Raw genomic sequence first — 20,352 nt, 5'->3', positions numbered from 1 at the left:
GTAGCTGTGGAGGAATCAAAGTGAGGAACATTACAACTTTCTGAGCACTGCTTAATCGCTTAATCTTGTAATTGTAGGCTTTTCATCGTGGAACACAGTTGGGAACGAGTTGGGGAATGAGAGCACAGCAAGCCTGCTATTTCCTAACAGAATATCCCCAAGCCATTATACTATATTTTTTCTGCAATTTTTCCTTTATTTTCCTATTGTAAAAAAAAAAAAAAAAAAAAAAAAAAAAAAAAGGGTGGAAAGACACGATACTATAGCAATAGTAATTTTTAAAAAGGAGACCTCTTACAACAGCAGAAATTTCAACTGCCTTAGAATTTAGAAAATAGGAAATACAAACTAGAAGGCCTGTAGCAGCTGTGTTTCCACACTCAGTATTGTTCCACCACCGGCACGGCACAGCTCTGGGCCCGCTCCTGCCGGCTTCGGGCAAGCCCACGTGGCTCCGCACACCAGAGCCACCAGCCAACGCACGGCCTCACGTCAGGGAAACCGTTTATCTAGGAGACAGGGAGGCTCGGCCGGAGCGCTCCCATCGCCGCGCCCGCCGGGACCGCCGGCGCGGGGCCCCCGCCCGTTCCAAGCGGGCGCCGGTCCCTCCGCCGCGCGCGGGGCGGGGCCGCGGCGGCCGCGCGTGCCTGGGGCGCGCCGCGCGCGCAGCCCCGCGCGCAACGCACCGCCCCGCCTCGCGGCCCCCGGCCCCCGGCCCCCGGCCGCGGGCGGGCGCGCGCGCTGACGCGGGCGGCGCCCATAGGCGGAGAGGAGCGCGCGCGCTCCGCCCGCCACCCCCCCTCCCCCGCCCCGCCGGGAGCTCGGGCCTCAGCCCGTCCCGCCGCGCCCGCCCGGGGCCACGAGCGCTCCGGCGGCGGCGCCTACCGGCTCTGCGCGGGCGCCGCGCACAGGCGGGGAGAGGCGGAACGGCCGCCAGAGCGCGCCGGGGAGAGGCGGAGACGGGGAACGGCCGCCGCGAGCGAGGCGAGCCCCGCCCCGTCCGCCCACTCTCCGCTCCCCGCCCGCCGGGACCGTTTCGGCCGCCTTTCCCCGCGCTCCGCGTGCGCGCGCGCCGCTCCCGCGCCGGCCGGGCCGCATGAGCGGCATGAGCGGCTCCGCCTGAGCGCCGCCACCTCCCCGCTGCCGCCGGGTCCCGGCGGGCGCCGCGTCCCCCCCGCGCCGCCGCCGAGGATGCTGAAGATGAAGCTGCCCCTGAAGCAGACGAGCCACAAGGCAGCGGCGGCGGAAGATGCGACGACGGCGGGGTTGAAGGAGCCCGGCGGTGCCCTGGACTGTCACCTCCCGCTGCAGCAGCAGGTGCCCCGGGCCCGCGGGGGCGCCTCCGCGGCGGCGGCGAGGGGGTGCGGGCTGGAGAGGCCGAGCCGGCTGCACGGCCTGGGGCCGGGGCCTGGGCCCGGCCCGCCGCCCCCCCCCGCCTCGCCGGGCGCTCTGGGCGGCGGCGGTCCCGGCTCGGCGGCCGCCCGCACCGACAAGGAGACGGTGTACGAGTGGTTTGGGTTGGTGCTGGGCTCGGCGCAGCGCCTGGAGTTCATGGTGGGGCTGCTGGACCTGTGCAACCCGCTGGAGCTGCGATTCCTGGGCTCCTGCCTGGAGGACCTGGCCCGCAAGGACTACCACTGCCTCCGCGACTCGGAGGCCAAGGCCAACGGGCTCAGCGACCCCGGGCAGCTCGGCGACTTCCGCGACCCCGCCGTGCGCTCCAAGCTCATCGTCTACCTGGCCCTGCTGGGCTCCGAGAACCGCGAGGCCGCCGGCCGCCTGCACCGCCTCCTGCCCCAGGTGGACTCCATCCTGCAGAGCTGCCCGGCGGCGCGGCGGGCCCCGGCCGAGGAGGAGGAAGATGAGGAGGAGGAGGAGGAGGAGGAGGGGGACGTGGTGGTGGTGATGGACGGAGCCGCGGAGAACGGGCAGGCCGGGCTCCCCGCCGCCCAGGGCCTGGGCTGCGGCGCGCAGGAGGAGCTGCTCCTGCTCTTCACCATGGCCTCGCTGCACCCGGCCTTCTCCTTCCACCAGCGGGTCACCCTGCGGGAACACCTGGAGCGCCTGCGGAGGGCCCTGTGCGGGGACCAGGAGGAGGAGGGGGAGGGCTTCGGCCGCCACCCAGCCCAGGTAACGGCGCGTCCTGCGCCCTTCCTGCTGCGCCATCTCAGCGGGTGGTTTCGTCCTTCCTCCATCGCTCCCTCCCGCTTTCGTAGGAGCGGCTGCTTGCTCTCCCCGAATCCCCCCCATTGGGATGTAGTCCCTTCCGTCCTCCCCCTACCACGGCAGCGTCAGCCCCCACAACCTCCTGCGGAGTGTCTACTACAAATTTCATGGCGGGGGGAAGGGCTGATTTTCCTAGTCTGCCATGCTTTCTGGAACGCTTTTTTTTTTTTTTTTTTTTTTTTTTCTGGAACTCTGCCGTGCTGGAGTGCAGGGTGCACAGTACTGAGCTGGCTGCCTTGTTTGCCTGTAGGTCACTGTACGAAGCAGAAGTACAAGCAACAACTTGACTAGACTTTTAAGAATAGAAATTATAATAATGCTAGATAGAGACCAAATTGCCGAAGAGAGCATTCTCTAGGGGCTTCAAACTAATAGAACAAGTTGAAATATTTTTTTATGGAGTCTATTCCTTGCCCCTCCGCAGAATGAGACACAGACTTGAATTTGGCAAGAATCAGGGCAGCAGTTGGGTCACCAGCTCTAAGGCTGGTTCTCTGAAACACCAGGTTCAGTGAGATAGTTGACACATTAGGAAAGGGGTGGTAATGATTCCACTCAAGAAACAAAATGTTACAACTGGAGCTTCTGTGCAGAGAAAAACTGCTTTTTTTTCTGACCACTCAGAGCACTGCTTAATCTTGTAATTGTAGAAGAAAAACTGATTTTTGGGTGGCTGTCAGGAAACAGCAAAGCTCATCCTGAAAGCAGATGTGCCACTTGTTGCTAGGATGTGGCTGTCGCCAGGGATGAGGACTTGCAGTGAGTGACAACGGAAACATTCTCCTGTGCAGTAGCTCTGTTTAAGCAGAGATTTTCCTGCAGTCCCATTCACTGCTGCCCTCTTGATGAGCACGGGCTTTAAAAATTGCCCCATATTTATGCAGCCAAGCTGTCCTCCTGGAGCTCTGCAGTTTTTGGTCTATAGAAGGTCTTTTGTGCAAAGGGGAAGGAAGGGCTGGAAGATGGGTGTTTACAGTACTGTTCCAAGGAACCCACCAGGTTTTCATGAGTTACATGACAGAAAAGAGTACAAAGCAGTAAGGGTTGAGGTTTTGGGATTTTGTTTCTAAGTTTGCTTGCAGTGCAATCCATTTCAGCCACTTGTAAAAAACTTCGACGTTGCCTGCCGTATGAAAGGAATGGCTCATTCTGTTTTCTAAAGATGGGCTATGCTCTTGAGGAGTACTCAGAGGATTTCCAAGTCTTCTGATATTATATTTATTAACTAAATGCTTGTATCATTTAAAGGCCAAAATGCATTTGGCAGATCATAAACTAATGGGCAGATGTTACAGAACTGAAATCACAATGAATTCAGAACATCAGTCCAAAAAGTGTTTATTTTGGCTCATTGGCCGGTATCAAGTCTAGTTCTATCCCAGAACTAATCCTGAAAGTTCGTCTTTCTGGGGAAAAGGCTGAATTGCAGGAAGTGGTAAGACTGGACACTGTCCCTTCTGGGTTTAAAGTGCTAGTAACCGGAAACGTACTTCCTGCCTGGAACTGGCACAGCAATTGTAGCTGCTCAATGTGTCCCACCAAATGCAGTTGGGAGAGCAGGCTCCCGTGAACTACTGGAATTGAAGTCAGTTTTGTGCAGTGTTCTGGCTTCAGCATAAAAGCAGCTGTCCAAGTTGTGGTGGTTTTGTTTACTCGGGGAACACTGAGAGACCCGAGTCAGCTTGGCTGAACATGCACATCACATACCCCGCAGTCGACACAGCAGTGAAACGCTTCCGTAGGCTTTCCTTCCCCTCCCCCCTCTCTTAATGGCTAATTGTAAATACAGCACGGCCTTTCTGGGAAATAATGGCTGACAGGGAACAGAGGAATCAGTGGGTTTCTGCTGAGTATTTTCAGTCAGCGTTGCACGGGGACGGGGGGACCCTCGCAGATAAAACGCTGGAGGAGATGAAGCCAGTAGCACGGTTAAAGGCTTCCCTGGCAAAATGCTGCCGTAGCATTACGCTGAACTTGATTTAAAATCCTGTCGGGTGACCACAGGCCTTTTCTGCTCTTTAATCTCTGAAATTTGAATGCCTCGAGGGCTCTGCGTTTGTGAACTAGAACGGTTCATAAATACCCCTCTGAGATTTTATTCGGCTGGGCTCGTGTCGGAAGGGCTGGGCTCCATCTCCGGGAATAACCCGCTCCGTGCCGGGCAGCCCAAGCAGCTCCGCTCGGGAGCCCCGCGGTGATCGCGGCCGGATGGGAAGTGCTCGGGCAGGCGGTGCCCGGCAGGGGCACCGGGGCTTTCTCCTCCCCCGTTGGACGCGCCCGGCCGAGCGCGGCAAGGGCAGAAGGACCGGCGGGAGCGGGGCGCCGCAACCCACGGAGCACCGTGGCGGCCCGGGGAAAGGAGGTGACCCCGCTCTTTGTTCGCGGGCAGGACGGGTGGGTGACGGATCGCCCCCGCCCCGTGCGGGCACAGCCCCGCCGCCCCGCCGCGGGGGCGGAGGGCCGCTCGGCCGGGGCCGCGGTGACGGGGTGGCCTCGCTGCCCGCCCCGTCCGACATGGCGGCGCTGGCTCCCGGTCACGTGCCCCGGGGCGGTGCCGGCCGCGGCAGGGGCGGCGCGGCCGTTGCATAACGGGGCCCGGCCCGGGCAGAGGAGGCGCGGTAGCGCTGCTGTGCGCCGGGGCTCTGCCCTGGCCTTCCGTGCTTAGCGCCCCCGGGCGTTCTCGGCTGCGGGCTTCTCACCCGCCGGAAGGTGGTCGCTGAGCTGTTGTTCGCCGTGTGGGCCGTGAAATACTTACTGATATATTCCCATGGCTGGCAGCAGCCGTGTGAAATCAGCCTGCAAATGAGAGGGAGTTCAGAGCTGGAGTACAATCAGGTGGTCTGCCAGTTCTGGATTCTTTAAGGCAAAGGACTGTGCTGTTGCACGTGGCGTGTCTAACAAAATGGCTCTTTTGAGGTTTCGAGGAGCTGTACCACCTAGCTTTAGTGAACACCAAGGCTTGAGAGGTTCACCTGCAAAGAATTTGTGGGTGATTTGCCAGAACATAAAGCAGTCTGCTTTTTCCCATTGTTGGGGTTACGTTTTCTAGTTAGGATCAGTATGATCTGATAAAACTGAGCTCACAATAAAGTTGCTTCATGACGAAGAGTTGAAAAGATTGTTGCTACTTTTAATGTCTTATTTCAATGATTTTGAAAAATGTAACATTTTTTTGTGATATTTTAACAAATTCAGCTCAAAACAGGAATTCAAAAGTGGTAGGAGGTAGGACTTGGAGTGGGACAGGCAGAGTTAGGATTACCTTACAGTTGATACATTCGGTGTCTTTGTGAAGTGTTCTGAATTAAGGTTAGGGAGTTTTTATACTTAAAGTAGAAACACTAGATACTATTTTCAAATTCTTAATTGAAGGTGTGGTTTATAACAACATCTTTTGGAAAAAAGTAATTGGTGCGTTAAACTGCAGCGTAGCAACTTTGAATCTGAAGTTGAAGTATAAGAATAAATCAGCATTTGCTGCTGAATAAAATAAGTGTTAGTGTGCAAAAATCCTGTTGATACCACTGTATATTGGTTTAAGTAACAGAGCACATAGCTTAATTCTTGCATTGATTATTTTTGTTTGATAAGGGCATTATTATCAAAGCAGTTTGACTTTATTATCTTTCTCCATCCCATCTGATGTCTGGGATCAAAATGCTGAAATACTGAAGAAACTGACTAATCTACGAACATAATAAACGTGGCTTGCATTAGGCACTGGAATATTTAATCAGGCATACTTGACAGGAATAGAACCAAGGTTCTGTTGAAATAAGCAGCCTCCTGGAGATAATGGTTTGTTGACTAGTATTATAATTAGCTGGCTGCAGGATTCTTCACAGAAAAAAGTCTGTACTTACAAACAAAGGGGAAGTTTCTATTTGCAGAGTATTTTTCTTAGTACACTTCCATTTATAGGATATTTTGTGTACAAATTAGAAGAGTGCTTTTATAATTGCTCTTCAGTCACTTGCAGCAGAATAAGGTAGTAGAATTTAATTTTAGAATCTAAGAGTTCTGTCACAGTGCACTGTTTTTAGTGTCATAGAGTTGAGTATAAGGAAAAGAGTACCTTCAGAGTCTGGTTTAAATAAGAGACATAAAGATAAAAAATGTAATTTTGCTCTTGGCAAAGATCTTTTAAATGGTGGTGCACTCTACGGAAATACCAGTGTTTTACAAATTTTGCATACTGAGATGAAAAGTATTCCAGCTGCTTCAGAGACCCTAACAGCCTTGTGTCTGAACGAGAATTTCTCTGTCTCCAAACAGGAGTTAAGAATTTCCAGAAGCATTACTGGAAGTCTTCTGGAAAGGAAGTCATAGCTAGATAAAAACAATGCCTAAAATGAAGGAGTTCTATCTAGATATGCATGCTGATGTTCCAGGAAATGGCAGAGTAAAAACTTTCAGTGCTTTGAGCTGTTTTAGCTGTTTAATTCTAAACATGAGGCGTTAGTACAAGTTTGTAGCCTTTCCCTGTCCCATTATACCAGAGTTAATCAGCCTCTTTGTTGTCCCTGACAGTTTGTTCTCCAGTGTAGTAAACGAGTACAGAGGGTGTTGAAGGTATACCTGTGACTTCCTAATGCTTGTGCTTTGATTGCTGTAGTTGAGCTGGAGTCCAGTTTTCAGGGTTGCCCAGTGCTGACTTATTTATAGGTAGCAGGATCTCACTGGGCTTGGAGTGCAGAGGACTCTCAGCTTATTCTGAAGAGCTGCAGAAAGGGGTGCAGACAGCAACAGTAGGATGGTTATGTCTGTGAATGCTCTGAAGTCTGTAGGATTCTGCCTGCTTAAAACTGTCATGTGGTTTGTCATTATCAGTCTCTAGCCATAGCTGTCCCAGAAAACACTACAACTGATTCTTCGTTGCTGTAATTAAAATACCTACTTTTCCTTCAAGAGTTGGTGAATTTCTGTAGTATCCTTCAAGTCTATGGGTTTCTAAGGGTTTCTAGAGACCAAAACTGGCAGAGATCTTGCTAGAAGCTGCATTCGTTTGTGAGTTTATTGCCTTTTTTGACCTCTTAATCTTGTCTTTTTGGGAGAAGAAAGTTAAAAAAAATTCTTTGAACAGCTAAAAAAAAGTAGTGTCTTGGGAAGTGTCTTAGGAGCAAGATAACCACAAGACAGAGATTTTCTGTTACTCAAAAATGCAGTACATAAAAGAATCTTTTAAACTATGCTGGAGTTCAACGATAAGATAAAATGACATGTTGCCCTCTGATGGTAATTAAACAGTAATGAAGGCATCATGCCTTCTCAGTACTGACTGTACTTCAATGAACTACTCTTCAGGGACAAATGTTTTTTAAATCTTCCTATCACTCTAGACTGTAATGAGAATAAATTTTTGTATTAGTCTGAACTGCTACATTTAAATAATTTTATTTTTATTCACTCAGCTGACAATAGCATGAGTACTGATGTTGCATGGTTGTTGAATGAGCAACCACCTGGGGATACAGTAACACCCGAACTGATGCTTGGCTGGCCTCTAGCTTCAAGTTCTACTGTGTCATGGACTAGCCAGGTTGGACTGAAACTGGTTTGGGTCCTGTTAGAAACTCAGGTAGAGGTGAGACGTACAACATGCTGTATTCATTATTTCCCCAGCACTGTAAATCATAGGTGTAGCTGCCATGTCCAGTACTTCAAATGCAATTGCCACAGGCTGAATTTGTTCATGTGATGTAAGAGTGTTGGTATGCCCTTTGTCTCAAAATTGTTATGATTTGGTAGTGCTATATGTTAGTCAGTATGTGATTGCTGAAGCTGTTACATGGTGTTTTCTTCTCAGAATCACCTGGTGTTTTATCAGGTTTCTGTCTCCATTATAGTGTTTTGTTGCTGCCTCTTACAGGTGAGCTCTTAACATAGTTTAGTGAAACAAATATGCTTTAAAGTACTTTCAGGCACCCATGCATGTGCTCTATGCGGTCTGTCTTACTAGATGTGAGTTAATAGAGCAGTTATACATAATCCATTTGAACTATATGTTCAGCTAGTAAGGCTTTTACTGCACATTATGGGATTTTATGTCTGGTCACAGAGCCATAAAAGGACTGAGGTTGGCTGTGACCTCTGGAGGTCATCTTGCTTAAGCAGAGCCACCTACAGCTCATTCCCTAGGACCATGTCCAGATGACTTTTAAGTGTTTCCAAGGATGCAGACTACACGGCCTGTCTGGGCAACCTGTGCTCAGTCACCCTGACAATGAAAAAGTGTTTCCAGATGTCCTGAGGGAATCTCCTATGTTTCAGCTTCTGCCTGTTGCTTCTGTCATTGGTCACTGCTAAAAAGAGCCTGGCTCCATCCTCATTGTACTCTCCCTTCAGATGTGTGTATACACACACATATACATACATTTTTATATGTATAGATCTTCTCCTGCAAAGCTGCTCCATAGTCTGTTAGATCCCTGAATGTGTGGTGCCTGTAGGTGTAGGCTTTTGCACTTTCCATGGTGGACTTTCTGAGAGTTCTGTCAGCCCCATTTCTCTAGCTGTGGTTCTATGTGGAATAAGCATGTTCTGGAGGTTGATTCTACATGTTAAAAGATAAATTAACATGGAAACCTCTTAGTTTTATGTTGGTTTGGCCAGAAGATAATTGGTGCTTCTTTGCAGTCCTAGGTCTTGATGCTGATTCTCCTCTAATCTTGTAGAACAGAACAGCTTTTCTGCATCTTAGAACAATTGGATGGTGCCTTTGCATAGTTCAAAGTTTGCAGATTGGAGCATGGCTTAGCAGCATTGTCTGTTGGACATTTGTCTGCACTCTTGGTCTTGAATTTGCCTAGCAGCTTGTCTTTGGCTAGGAGACAATCTGTTATATCAACAGTGGTAAGCATCAAACAGGTTTTGAAGCATTGCTGCTCTATATGTTTGCATTTGTGAGCATTAAGTGCATATGCTGGATTTCCATTTTAAAATTGCAAGAATGTTCTATCCCTATATCCAAGCCACACAGCCACAGTGGTGGGGTGCAGGTACAGTTGCTCAGAGTGTTGAGTAAGGCTTCATCTCTGATGCTGTAGTTGTCAGGAGAGGGTTCAGCAGCACACAAACACACAGGCAGTTTCACCTGGTCGGAATCCTGGGTACTGAGAATTTTAGACTTTCTGTGCTGAAAGGCACAGAACCGTAAGAGAACACTGCATTTGACCTGAGGCTATGGAGAAGACTTTGAAAGTTGATTGATAGTACTGGGATTACTGGGTGTATAATTGGTTAGAAGCGTGTAATATCACAGGGTGGAAAACTTGAGAATTTGGGGTTTTAGAATATAGAAATAAATATGAAGCAAGATGGAGGTTTAATAGTGGAGACAGGTTGTTCTTCTTTATCATTTTCTCCCTTCTTCATGGGTTTGGGTGATGTTTTGTGATTGGACAGAAAGTTTCACATTGTGGGTGTCAGGGGATCAGTTCTTGAGTTAAAAGGGAAAATAATCTAGATGTCTTTTAATTGGATAGTTTAGTTTTAAAAGACCTTGTAACAAGAGTTAGCCATTTTGTACCTTGCTAATGAAAGCTGCTGAACTCATGGTTGTGAGACTGTTTCACTGATAAGAAATAATAAACACGTTAGTCCTAACATGAAATGCTGTCTCAAATGCCTTCAATCCCAACCTTGAGAAACTGATACACCTGGTTGTGGCTTCTGGAGAGCTGATGTTGAGCCTTTATGCTACCACAGCTTTGTAGCGATACATCTGTGTATCACAGCTGTGAAGCAATGAGGGTAAGAGCCTGCAAGGTTTGTTATAAGCAAATCATGGCTTTGGTCTTGTAATTGGCACCACATCTGTTAATAATTATTCTGACATCACTCAATTTTGTTGAAGGTGCAGATGCTGTAGTTGATAACTCATAATCATGAGTTAGACCTTGGTTTCTTCCAAAATACCTTCTTTCATCTGGCTTTGTTTGTCAGTTCCCATTTGTAGATGAATGAATGATCTGTGGCAGTTTACATCTGCATAGCCTGCAAGGCTGAGTAGTGCTGTCCCTCATAGCACATTTACTGTAGTCTTGCAGAAAAATAATATTTCATATTTGGGCATGTAGAACTAATCAAGCTATCCAGCTGCTGCAAGTGTTTCCCTTGTTAGAGCTTATCAGAGCTGAGGAATGAATAGTTCTTTTATGAAAGTGCAGTGCAAGCATCAGAAAACTTAATGTGCATCAATTGCTTGCTTGTGATGATTAATAGGCTATGCAATAAAAGATTTCACTACATATTGCCAAAGCAATGCCAACATGACATTGTTTATCAGTCATCTACATCGATAGAAGGCAGAGTTTGGACATCTGTCATGTGTAGGTTAGCTGGGATCTGCTCAGCTCACATGGCATTAGACAGAGCAACATCCTTCTCAGCAGGATGGCTCACCACTTTAGATATTTGGTGCTTGTGTTACAGACAAGCTTCCCTGGACCTTGGGACATAAACACTTCTGGACTCTCTTAGGAGGCTGATTGGTAGAGTAGCATGAAATAAGCCCCAGAGGGAAGAGGGGCCCCAAAAAATTGATTGATACTACTGAATCACTTACTCCGAGCTTATTAGTGATGCATACCAATGAGGAGGAAGGCAGAAATACTAGAAGGCCTGTGTGGATAAGCAAGTTTCTTCTGGACAAGCTCAAACATGAAAAGGAAGGCTATGAAGGGTGGAAGGCAGTGACAGATACCCTGGGAGATATATAGACAAGCTCTTTGAGCAGACAGGTTAGGAAAGCTAAAGCCATGGTAGAATTAAATGTAGCCAGGAATGTCAATGGCAGCAACAAAATCTTCTGTAGATACATGGGTGATAAAAGGAAGACTCAAAGTAAATGGCATATTTGGTCACTTGGGATATGGAGAAGGCTGAGGTACTCAATAACCTTTTTTTGCCTTGTTTTTCACCAAGTGCTCCAGCCCACACCATTGAAGTCATGGCAGCAAAGGCAGGATCTGGGAGAGTGAGGAACCACCAGCTGTAGGAGAACATGTTGAAGAATCCTCCAGCCCATCACTGAGATCTGTGTGATTATCAAATTAATTATCTGGCAGCTGGTTTGGCAGCACATTTCCTGCTTCACTATATTTTAATCATTAGCAGCAGCACTGTGAGCTGCAGTGAAGTCTCACAGTGACAAGGGCTTATGTGAGGGTTAGCCTTATGGTTGTGTGTGTTGTGTGAACATGGGCTATGTTGTATTCACTGACAGGAAAGGATGAGTGCAGCTAGTTCTGTACAGCATGACCTTCCTTAGCAGTGTGCCAGGCTTTAAAGGACTTGTGTTCCTGGGGTGACTGGCACCAGGTAGCAACACATGATGCCACTCTTAATATTCTTTAGCTCTTCAGACTTTGCAGTCATTTGCACCCTAGAGTTGTCTGCTCTGACAGCGGCACCTGTATTTCAGTTACCTGTGGGTTTGATGTAGAACTGTCACAGCAGGTAACACCAAAAGCGAAGAGTTGTAATGCAACTTCAGACAGTATCTGGAGCTTTGCAAGCTGTAAAAGAAAGCTGTGACTGCTCTGGATTTCCCTGCGACTGTCTACCTGAGACTGTCTATCCTGAGACTGTCTACCTCCTGCGTTGCACTAGCTATTGTGAAAGCCAGGAGTCACAGAATACACACAGTGCATATTAGTGATTAACTTTGGAGGTGAAGAATTCTTCAAGTGAATAAATTATTAATTTATTATAGTTATTTTATAATCATCAGTATAATTATTTAAACAAGGTTTGAAACACAAAATATTTTGCAGTTTAGAGGGGGTCTTCAACTGCAGTTGTAGTTTGTCTGTTACAGACTGCTGCCATGGATAAAAAAATAACCATTCTAGAGTAATTCACTGCAAAAATATTTGAATGCTGTTACAGAGATGATGTATGTGCTAGGTAAGAAGTAATTTTCTACTATTAGAAGGTGTAGCAGCATTTAATGCTTCTTTGACATGAGCCGAACAGAATATTTTTTGAAGTAAATCCTATTTCTATGCATCTCCTAAAAGCTGCTTACAGTTTATTTGACTTTTAAACTAGCAATTATTTTTTAGAATAAACTGTAATTTGTTTTTCATTAATCAAAACAAATATCCTGACTTTGAATGCAAAAGAAGGTCTGACCTCAAATTTGATTGTTTTTAGATCAGGAGTTAACACTTAACCAAACCAAAGTACTTCCAGTTTTCTGTCCACAGTTGTTAGGAAATGTCTGCTGAACCAGTATCAGTGGGTTTTTTGAAGAGTTCTGGAAGCAGTTCTCTCCAGGGTATGCTTGTGTGGTGGCTTGTTTGAGGGGTTATTTTAGTAAACTAAACTTGAAAATGTGCTAAAGCTGTTAAAAATTGCAGTCTCATTGACATACAGCTGTTTTCCTTTCTTACCCTGTATCTGACATTGAGCTCGCAATTTATTAGATGTTTGCTAGATTGTCTACTGAGTGACTGGGGACTGGTGTGAGTTTTATCTTGAAGAAACAAAGCAGGCTTTATATTTTAAATCTGATTGCTTTGAAACATGAAATTACCAATGCTCAGCTCAGAGCACGAACCATACACCGGTTTGATGAAACAGCCTGAAATGTCCTGCAGTGCAGTCTAAAGACACTTGCTAACTGTGCTGCTATTGGTGTCACTGACCAAAGTTAGATTACCAGCATGCCCAGGGCAGCCTTGATGCCTGGACCCATCCTGGGTCTGCATGTGTTGGATATACTGTTAAGGGTTGCCACAGTTTGTACCTGTGCTGTAGATGAAGAGTAAAGCTGGTTTAGTAAGATGAATCCAGCTTTAGCTGATATATCTGTCACATCTGAAGAAGTTTGTTGGAGAATTGGCAGGGGATTCAGATGTCTTTTGCTGCCTCTGTGCTTTCTCATTCTGGTCTTTCTGTTGTGACAGTCTTGGGGTCCTCTTCAACAAATAAAGTAACTAATCTTGGCTGATGATTTGTCTCATCATGTTGCACAAGTCCTTAAAATAGCCCAACAAACCACATATATTCTGGCACTTACGATTATGCTTCCTGCATTTAAAAATAAAGAGTGCTCTCTGGAGGTTTATATTTTTTCTCTACCCATGAAGGTCTTTCAGTGTTCTTCATCCTGAATGAATAAATCTAGTTTTCATGCAGACCAGTCCCTAAATGTTTCTGGTGCATTCAGTTTTCCCGAACTTGATATTTCATCAGCTCATATGTTATACTACTTGTTACAGATAAACAAAGGTGCTTTACTTGAAACAGATTAATCCAAACACTTGTAAGTATTCACCAACACTTGTAGTGTTGGTGGCAACTGCTTGTGTTTGGAATGTTTAGTTGGTAAGAAATGCATGGGTTAAGTTGGTTAGAGATGCATGGGCTACATGTCCTCATAGACTGCCCAAGCAGTATTTCCTAGTTCTTTGTGGATGTACCTTTCTAGGGCAATGTTCAATTCCTTGAACATGGAATTAAACAGTTGCATTTAATGTCACTGGATGTTTTAAAATATTTCTGAGTTTTAGCTTGGTTGGTCAGTTTGTTTGCTTGCTTTTGTTTTAGCAAGACCTGGTCATTGAATAATGTGGAGATTGATACATTAAAGTTTCATCTTAATTTGGAAAATATTATATAGGCTTTTGTGACCCTAGGGGAACCACTTGTAGTCCATGCTCTTCTAATACTTTGTTCTTATTTATCATTGTTAGCCTAGATTGTTCTTTATTCTCTTACTTATCTGTCCATGTTATCTATCTCCTGTGATTTCTTGTTGTGTCCCTTCTTGTGCACTGTATCAAACTAGTAATATGTCTTCGTATACGATTTTGAAGTCTGCATATAAATGTGGGGGGAGATGAGCTTTCAGTCTGTCCTTTTCTCTATGAAAATGAGGGTGTTGGTGGCAACTGCTTGTGTTCTGAATGTTTAGTGGGTAAGAGATGCACGGATTTAGTTGGTTAGAGATGTACGGACTATATGTCCTCATAGACTGTCCAAGCAGTTACTCATGATTCTCTATAGAAGAGGTGGCAGGTTGAAGGTACAGGACATGAATATAATTGAGGAGAATATATTTAGAATCTAGTGAGTACATGATTTGACATGTCAGTAGTTGAAAGAGTTCATGCTAATTGTAAATATCACTGAAGTTCTGTGCTAATGAAGATCTTGAATTGTCCAGCTTGAGAAGCCCTTTTTCTTACCGTGTTCTGTTTTTAACACAAGGTCAGTGAAACATTGAAGGATGTAGGTGACATTTGATAAACACATAAATAAAGTAAGAACTGAAATGGCTAATGAGAACCTTTTTGCCACTGTAAAGAGCTTTGGGTTTTTGTCCTGTGGAATACCAGATAAAGGGTTTGTGGGTTTTTCTGCAATACCTGCTGTTTAGAGCAAGCTTTGGTAACAGATCTTTTACTAAAGCTTTTTTTTTATTTTTCTTGATTTAGAATGACTTTTCCCATGGTGACTGCATGTCAAGTAATGAGACCAGTTTGCTAGAACGAACCACAGCACCTCGTGATGGGCTCCCAGTGGCTTCCCATAGACCTCAGCGAGAAGGTATGTTGTCTGAGCTTTCTTTTGAGGAAGGCTTTTAAGGGTTTCCTTGAACATTAAACTCTGCTTGGAGTTGTAGGCATCTTGTATCTCTCTTGCTGTTCATCTGAACAAGAAGCTGCAGTGATTGGTAAGTAAAATAGCTTCTCTGCCACCTACTTGGTCTTTTCTTTGCTGTAACAAGTTGTCATTTGTGTTAGCTTCTAACTGCTAGTGAATGCCTGCATGAAAATTGGCTGTAAATAGGCTTCCCACTGAAAAAAAGGGTAGAATTTGGTGAAAAACAGAACACATAATGCATTTGTATTAACATTGTTTAGGTTTTTTTAAACAAAGATAAACACAAAAATATTGGGAAGTAGTAGCAGATTTTGCTGCTTGATTCGGTTGTATTTGATTAAATAAAGCAAAGAAAGCCCACATATTAGCAGTGTTACAGAAATGGCAGTTTGGAAAAGTGAAAGGCTTCATAGAAGTAAGTGTTTTGGCTCTGTTGGGGAGAATTAGAACAAGGCTTCTGAGCATTATCAAAACTCTTGATATGCAATTTCTCTTTGAAGAAATGAGCATTACTGAAAACAGATTTATTCTCAACCTTTATTCTTCAAGAGGATTAGCAAGTTACTTGTCTAATCAAAATTAGTCAACAGATAGTCTGCAGATAGGAAGGAGGCAACAATATGAAAAAATTATTTCTATTCATTTTGTCCTCATAAATGTCCTTTTGTCTCTAGTGTGGAGATTTAACTGCACTTTGAAGGCAGGCAGTTTGATTCCTTGGAAAAAAACCACAAGAGAAAGATAATGGCAGATTACAGACAACAAACCTGTTTCAAATCCTTTTATGGAGTTCAAAGTGTTCATATGCATGAATTAGAAACCTAAAAGGGGGAAACTCTTTAGTAACACTCAAATTAAGTAATAGAAGCACAAAATATTTGAATAACAATCTAGCAAAGAGCTTAAATATTTTTCCACATTTGTATTATCATAGTGAGAAACCACAGTGAAGGATCAGAATACCTTTGTGATACTTGCCACAGAGTTATGTGGTAGAGATTCCCTGCTGCAGAAATCTCCTTACTGGTTAGAAATACCACTGATAGTAAAAATTGGGTTTTATTCTCAGCTGTGATGAATATGAATTTTTAAATCTTAACTTAGACTTAGAATGGGAGCAGTGTCATGTATAAATGCTTTACTTAATCATCCTGGATGCATGTGCTGTGTCCAGAATAGAGGTGGAAATGTAACATGCCTCATTGGCTTGTGTATTCAAACTTTTCTTCCGGCCCAGCCATTTAGAATATTTAAAATGTCATTGTGGAGACAGAATTATAAGGGAGTCTGTTGAAACTGTAGAACTAAAGCTGTGCAGCAATTATGTTATATTATGTATTACGATGAAGCATGCAGCGGAAAGAAGTTAAGGAAGTTGAAGGTACTGCATTGTGTAATCAATTTCTTTGTACCTGAAGACAAATTTTTAGCATTGAGAACATTCAATAGTTTAAAATAAGCACAGTCTCATTAGGAAGAAAAAGCTTGTCTGTGAATGTTAATGGTCTTAGTTTCCTAATTGTGTGTGCTAAATATATGCATGTAGTGAAATGCAATTTAAACCACTATTCTCAGTTCCAGTCATGGGAATCAACTTCTTAATTAACTTATGAATATTAATTTCAGTATCGATTTGAATGTTAGCCACTAAGAAATTTTACTACAACAAAACTTGTTGTGCCATGGTCCTTCTTCTAACAGCACTTTAATCTATACCAGACAGCTAAAAACTAAGGTCACTAAACATTCATATTTTCATAAAATATTGATATTGTCTGGCATCCTTAGCTCATCTCAGATTTCTTTCCTTTGTCATAATAAATAATCCTTAACTGGTAAAAATGAAGTGCTTGTCTGTCTTCCTAACTCCCAGCTAGAGGATTACAAACAGTGTACACCACCACATTCAATATTTGTCTCTCTACTAAGAAAATTTGAAGCTGTAGCCCTATTACTGGGCTTTTTTGCTGGCTTATTGTTCCTTTATGGAAATTGCTAATACTTAATTATCTTAGAAATGGCATGTTTGATGGGGGTGAGACTTGAATTTTAACTGTAATGAAATTATTTATAAAATGTTTACAGTATATTAGATGATAATTAGCTAATATCCATTAATAAGTTTTGCAACATACAATTGCAGGAGGTTTAATTTTTTTTTAGGAAGAAACACTGTTGTTATGAGTAGTTCCCAATATATCCCATGTAAACATGCAGTTAAAAATTGAAAGGAAAACATTAACTGTTAACACCACCCACCTCCCTCCAAAAAAAGGAGTTTCTAAAGCATTGAAAGGGAGCATTGGTGATGTAGGGCAGGTCGAGCTGCTTCTAAATAATTTATTTTTTTTTACATATAAAGATGTGTTCAGGCTTCCACTAGAATAAAATTCTGTTGAATTCTTAGGCCAGCACAGCAGCGAAAGTGGAAAGCCCATCTCAGCTACATATAGGTTTTTATATGGAGTATTAACTGAACAATGCTGTGAGCCCTCAAGAAAATCTCCAGGCCCTGAAAGCCATGTGGTGCTGTAGTTTGCCAGGTCACAGCCTGAACTCACCTATTGTTGTGTTACAGTAGGCTGTGGGGAGGGAATGTGAAAGTAGTGCATACTTATAGTACCTTTTTTCCCCCCTCTTAGCTCAGTTCAATGACACTCTGTACAGCACAGCTGTCAAAGCTTTCTGCTTCTTCTTCTGTTTGCTGATACTCATTTCTGTCTCCTTCAGTCCTTCCCTAACTGTCTTCTTTCACCTAAATACCCTTCAGAAATGTAGTTATTTGGCCTTAGTTTGCCCTCATTTACTACTTGATGGTTCTGATACCTAGGTGTAGAAGGCACTGTCTGTTTTTTATCAGCACTTGTTACTTCTTGGAGTAAAGATTAAAGATACAATTTTACTTCCTTTTATTATCTTTTCCGCTTATAGTGGTTATATTGTTGTAGTTATGTGACATTTGGTCTAAATAAGCTTTTGGGTAATGCATAGATTCTCATGATTTGTGCCAAAGAGGTTGTCATTAGGCCAGAGAAATACTTGGAGAGAGCAAGGTTCTACCTGCTCCTGGCAGTTTGTTGCAATAAAACAGCTCCTAAGGAAGAGTCGTGCTGTGTGCATCAGGATTTAGCCTATAGGCATGCTCAGAGAGCCTGGGAAAGTAAGGAATGGTTTGCAAATTGTCAGTTTTGGAGTGCACAATAAGGTGTTTTTCTTTCAGCTGTACACATTGAGAAGATAACCCTGAAAGACGTATCGAGAAAAAGGGCTGACAAACATTTGGAGTACACATTCAAAGTAAGCAAATAACCTCCAGGATGTTAAAATTATTGTTTATGTACTGTAGATACATACAGCTTGTTCCAAAAACCTTCAAAGGAGGCAATATTGATATTCTTTGGATTATCTTGTAATTCTTTTGAATTCTGTGTGCAAATCAGGTGTTTTATGTAATTGTGGACGTAAAGCATGAGGGCATAAAGTGGGAAGGTGTAAAACATCAGCCGTAGCTGGTTCAGGAAACATTGTTTTTTCTAATACATAAGAATTCTAAAACTAGTCAGTCATTTGCTCACGTGGCACAGGAGCACAGTTGTATCTGCAGCTGTGGATTGCTTGGAGTCACATGGTCATCTTGGATCTTATTTCTCAGTGTTTACCATATGAGAGTGGGTCCTGTGCTTTTTGAGAAACTGGAGGTTGGTGCCTTTGTTTTGGACTTCGTTTCTTAAGGCAAAATGGTCATGAACTAGTCAGCCTACCTAATATAGTCTTCATTTATTGTAGTAGCAAAGGGGAGGATGTATTAAATAATAGTTACTAAGGCTGTTCGTGGTGATGTTTTAGTTGAATCGAAGTAGCAATTTTTTTTGGCAAAGGCTGACTAACACTATGAGTCATTGTGCCAATAGATGTGAATCAGGTCTTATACCAGATTTGAAGATAAAGTTAAATGTTCCCGTTTTTCACCCAAAAAAGAATGGTTCGCATCAAACATTCTAACTGGTCATTTGACATGGCGGAGGTCTTTGAAGAAGCAAATTTTAAAAAAGCCATTATGAGCTGGAAGTTGATGTGTTGATCCCAGAGTTTGGTATTGTATTCTGTGATATGGTATTCTCTAAATGGATGCACTCTTCTTTTGTTGAGGACAGTAATTCAGATTTTGTTGAAGACAGCCTTCAAAGCTATCTGGCCAAATATTTCAACTACATCATACATTTTTTTCCAAATAGTCTGTGAAGTGAGTACAAAGTAAAATACAGTAGGAGATGGGGAAAGTTTGTACAGAATGCCTATATGAATTATCAACATTTAAAGTCAATAAACTATTTTAAAGATTCAGCATCTAGACAGATTTGATAATGGTTTTGAATTTCTTTGTTAAAGGGAAAATGTGGAGATATTCTGGGAAGTATTTCAGTAATCTTGAAACTCCACCTCAGTTATTTTAGGAAAGAGTTTCCTTTCCTCATCAGTGCAGGTATATTCTGTGCTCTTCACTGTAGATAATTTTGTGCTTGCCCAGACACTGCTTTTGTAAGGTTGTAACAGCAATTGCAGTCATGGCTACCCAGCTGAGGACACAAGGGTAGCTGGCATTTCTGCAGACTAAGTTGATGGCAGTTGGTGGGTGACATTACTCTATCAACTCTTGAGAGTAAATGAATATTTATAATTGCTGTGTCCACTCCCATTACCCTGAATCTTCCCATGTAACTAATTGGAATCTTTGGCTGAGAAGTGGGCTTAAAGCCAGGCAGCAGTCATCTAACCAAGCTCACTTATTTTTTACTCAAAACATGCATGTGAAGGTGCTGTTTTACTACTTGCATGTCATGCCAGAGCAATAAGCTGCTGAAATTTTATATAGGCATATGCCAAAATTATGTCTGAGTGCCTTCTTTAAGTACTTGCAGTACTTTTTATGATTTGTAGCCTAAAACAACTTCTATATGACTGTGTAAGATTTGAGTCTGAGGCAGATAAAATTATTTTTTAGGTAATATAAACTGAGATTTTTTTTTTTGTTTCAGTTTGACTCCTGGTAATGACAGTGAGAGTTCAAACCAATATATCTGACCTACAATCCTTTTCTCTGGTACCTATTTTTTGTAGTTAATTATTTCTGTTTGATACAAGTCCCATAATTACAGAGCCTTCTGGCTGGCTTCTTTCTGAGTCTTCAGGGACTTCATTGTATTTCCTTGAATTTGTCCATGCTCCCTTTAGCCACAAATATTATGAAGGTGATCTTAAAATACACACTCAAAATTAGTATGTCTTTGAAAAAGTACAGCCTTATCCCTGTTTTGCCTGGTGTTTGCTTAATTGCAAGTCTTAACTCTGAGATTGTCAAATTTCTAACAAGGTATTTGCTATGAAATTCGGAAAAAGGAGCTTTCCTCATTCTTTTTTCCTTCATTCTAGGTAACTTGGTCCGATTTTTCTGTAACATGTGTAACAAAAACACATCAGGAGCTTCAGGAATTCCTGCTAAAAGTACGTATT

The 20,352-nt window shown here is 43.7% G+C and overlaps 1 protein-coding gene across 2 annotated transcripts in view; it reads left to right on the top strand.

Annotated features, from left to right (window-relative positions):
- The first annotated feature begins 1,170 nt into the window (after positions 1–1,170).
- ZCCHC2 (zinc finger CCHC-type containing 2) overlaps positions 1,171–20,352 on the top strand; it is a 42,225-nt gene continuing 23,043 nt past the window's right edge. Inside the window, exons 1-4 of one of the 2 annotated variants that reach the window (XM_021530549.3) lie at positions 1,171–2,130; positions 14,673–14,784; positions 18,062–18,138; positions 20,272–20,343. In XM_021530549.3, the coding sequence (XP_021386224.2) occupies positions 1,192–2,130; positions 14,673–14,784; positions 18,062–18,138; positions 20,272–20,343 (1,200 nt within the window). In that variant the 5' untranslated portion in view covers positions 1,171–1,191. The remainder of the gene's footprint in view (positions 2,131–14,672; positions 14,785–18,061; positions 18,139–20,271; positions 20,344–20,352) is intronic. The other variant, XM_077786077.1, reaches the window with a different exon arrangement.

The sequence above is a fragment of the Lonchura striata genome, chromosome 1, assembly GCF_046129695.1.
Source record: "Lonchura striata isolate bLonStr1 chromosome 1, bLonStr1.mat, whole genome shotgun sequence".
Classification (NCBI taxonomy): Eukaryota; Metazoa; Chordata; class Aves; order Passeriformes; family Estrildidae; genus Lonchura; species Lonchura striata.
Note: the sequence above shows the minus strand (reverse complement) of the source record. Positions and strands in the feature narration are given on the sequence as shown.